This window comes from Sardina pilchardus, chromosome 15, assembly GCF_963854185.1.
Source record: "Sardina pilchardus chromosome 15, fSarPil1.1, whole genome shotgun sequence".
Taxonomy (NCBI): Eukaryota; Metazoa; Chordata; class Actinopteri; order Clupeiformes; family Clupeidae; genus Sardina; species Sardina pilchardus.
Genome location: NC_085008.1, coordinates 23295155 through 23297654, shown reverse-complemented (window position 1 = coordinate 23297654; position 2500 = coordinate 23295155). Strand labels below are relative to the sequence as shown.

Genomic DNA, 2500 nt, shown 5'->3' with positions numbered 1-2500 from the left:
TTTTCTTCGGAGGTCTGAAAAAGGGAAATGCAATTTAATTGCCTTTGAGAAATGGTGTCTAAATCTTAAAAGTGCAACTCCTGATCAGTGCTATTTGATCACGACAGACAGAGAAAATATCCTCTCTTAACTTGCCCAAGTGCCCTTTTCAGAAAAATGAAATTGAAAACCCTGGATCTTATTTTTCATATGATTACATTAAATTAGATATAATTATATTATATTAATTATCTTATATTATCTTATATTACATTATTGTTTTGCAAATTATTTTAGTTAATGTTATTTGGTGCAAAAATATTTGTGAACATGTCAGATCTTGTTCATTTTCAGTTCATTAAGCGTTTACCTCAGAGAGGTATTTCATTTCATGCATGATGGGAACAAACCGTCTTTAAATGAATTCTGATTCACGTCAGTGTCTAAGCCTTGGAGTAAAGACTTCCTTCTGCCTCCTCGACATCCTATGTCCCTTAGCGTCCTCCAGTCCTCGACGCTCATACACACACACACCTGCAGGGTTTTGACAGCATCGCTGTGGTCTCCCCCCCCCCCCCCCCCCCTCTCCCCCGCCCCCCCCCCCCCCCCCCCCCCCCCAGCCTGACTCTGTTTGCTAAGATCTGTGAGAAGACGGTGCTGAAGCGCGTGCTGAAGGAGCTGTGGAAGCTGGTCATGAACACCATGGAGAAGACCATCGTGCTGCCGCCACTGACCGACCAGACGGTGAGACAGCGCCTGCCCTTTCAACGCAGCCCACTCTTAGTCACGTATTTATTTATTTATTAAGTTATTCTGTCACGACACTCAAGAGCTCTTGAAATACACCAGTCATAGTGTTTGGTGGGAGCTTGAAAGAGGCATCTCAAGCTGTGATATTGATACTTTTTAGTTTAATTGCGTTACGTTACTCATTTGTATGTAATTACGAAGTGAAACCCCCTCAATGTTATATATCTGATGTGCAATAATGTGTTATTTAGATGATTCTGTGGAAACTAAAGGCCATTTGTGTCGATACAAGTATAGTGCAGCATGGATTGGGCTAGCTCTTTCAAATGAATTGAATCTCAATTGTCAACACTCAAATGTGAACAGGCAATATGCTGCTCATGATCCGGACCCCCTCCAAACAAATCCCCCTCTCTTCCCAAATTGAAATGGACCGCGAGTGAAATCAAAAGGGAGTGCACCATATCATCCTAACCCCTCTGCAGCTCAAGGCTGTTCTCCAGACCTGGGCTCTCAGACTAGCACCTCCTTAGTTCACATGAGTTTAAATTCACTATTGCTTAATGGCTTACTGATCCAATTGGACACTGCAATCAATCAATATATCCCAGAACACAATGCTGAGGTGCGATCAGAGACCAGCCTGGATTACAGACTGGCCTAATATTTCTGTTGTTTTTCTTATATAACTGTTTTCATTTCTATTTGTTTTTTATTTCATTTTACAAAAAAAAGAGCCCCAAATCGTTCTCCTCCCAAAATCTTTTAGAAGATTGCACAGTTTGGCACAATGAACTTAAACCTATTTATCTTAAGTGCCAGCCTTGTTCCTCCAAGGGCACATTCCCTAGCTACAGTATGATCCAGGTGCTATGCTACTTAATGAGAGGCTAGGCTAGCTCTCCCCCTATCTTGGGCCAGTGTGCTGGGCTCCCCTAAGGAGTCCCACTGGCCTGCCTGTGTGCCTGTGTGTGTGTTGATTGTGCTGTGACTGATCTGGGGCTCTTTACGGCTTCACTGACCCTTCTCTCCGATATCACATCCTGCTCCCACTGCTCTTCCACCACAGATGATTGTAAGTACGACACTCCTGCGTGTGTGTCTGTCTGTCCGCAGTTCGTTAGTGCCAGGTGGTCGACCCCCTCCCCTTCCTCTGCTATATGTGGCTGCAAAATACCCACCCACCCCCACCCCTCCATCCTCTCCTCTGGTCACTCTGTCTGTCTATCTTTCTTTCTCTGACTTCAGCTCTCTCTGGGGTAGATGTAGGTATCTTAGCGCAGCGTGGACTGTCCATAGAAAGTACATGCTACTAACTCAAGCTAACTTAACCCACAGCTGATACACCTCAAAACACTTCATATTTTATGTTGAATATACTTAAGCTGATGGAGTAAGCAAAGCATATGCCACCACCCTTTAACTGTTGATTTGGCTCAACATTTTTAACACTCGCAACTGAAAGGAATCAGGAAGGAAGCACAGAACCACTGACCAACAGAGAAAAGAAACCAAAAAATGACCACAATGACCAGAAAGTAGATATAATGAAGCAGCAAAAGAGGCGTAATAAAACGGGGCCCTAATTCTACATCCGCTCTAAAAACTAGACCTATTTGGCAACAAACAGCAATGCTGTAGCAACCGCATACAGGGAGATTGGATGAAATGAGCAAGAGATGGCAAGGCATAAAAAGACAAACAAAAGAACTGGTACTTGGAATCGCAAGCTATTCCAGCTATTGCTGGAAGTTTTCCCTGTGCGCGCATC

General features: G+C 43.7%; 1 protein-coding gene across 1 annotated transcript in view; it reads left to right on the top strand.

Moving 5' to 3' along the window:
- Window positions 1-2500, top strand: part of unc13a (unc-13 homolog A (C. elegans)) — a gene marked incomplete at its 5' end in the record, with an annotated part of 43487 nt that overhangs the window by 28915 nt on the left and 12072 nt on the right. The window contains one exon of the mRNA XM_062555309.1: window positions 600-723. Coding sequence (XP_062411293.1) covers window positions 600-723 — 124 coding nt within the window. The remainder of the gene's footprint in view (window positions 1-599; window positions 724-2500) is intronic.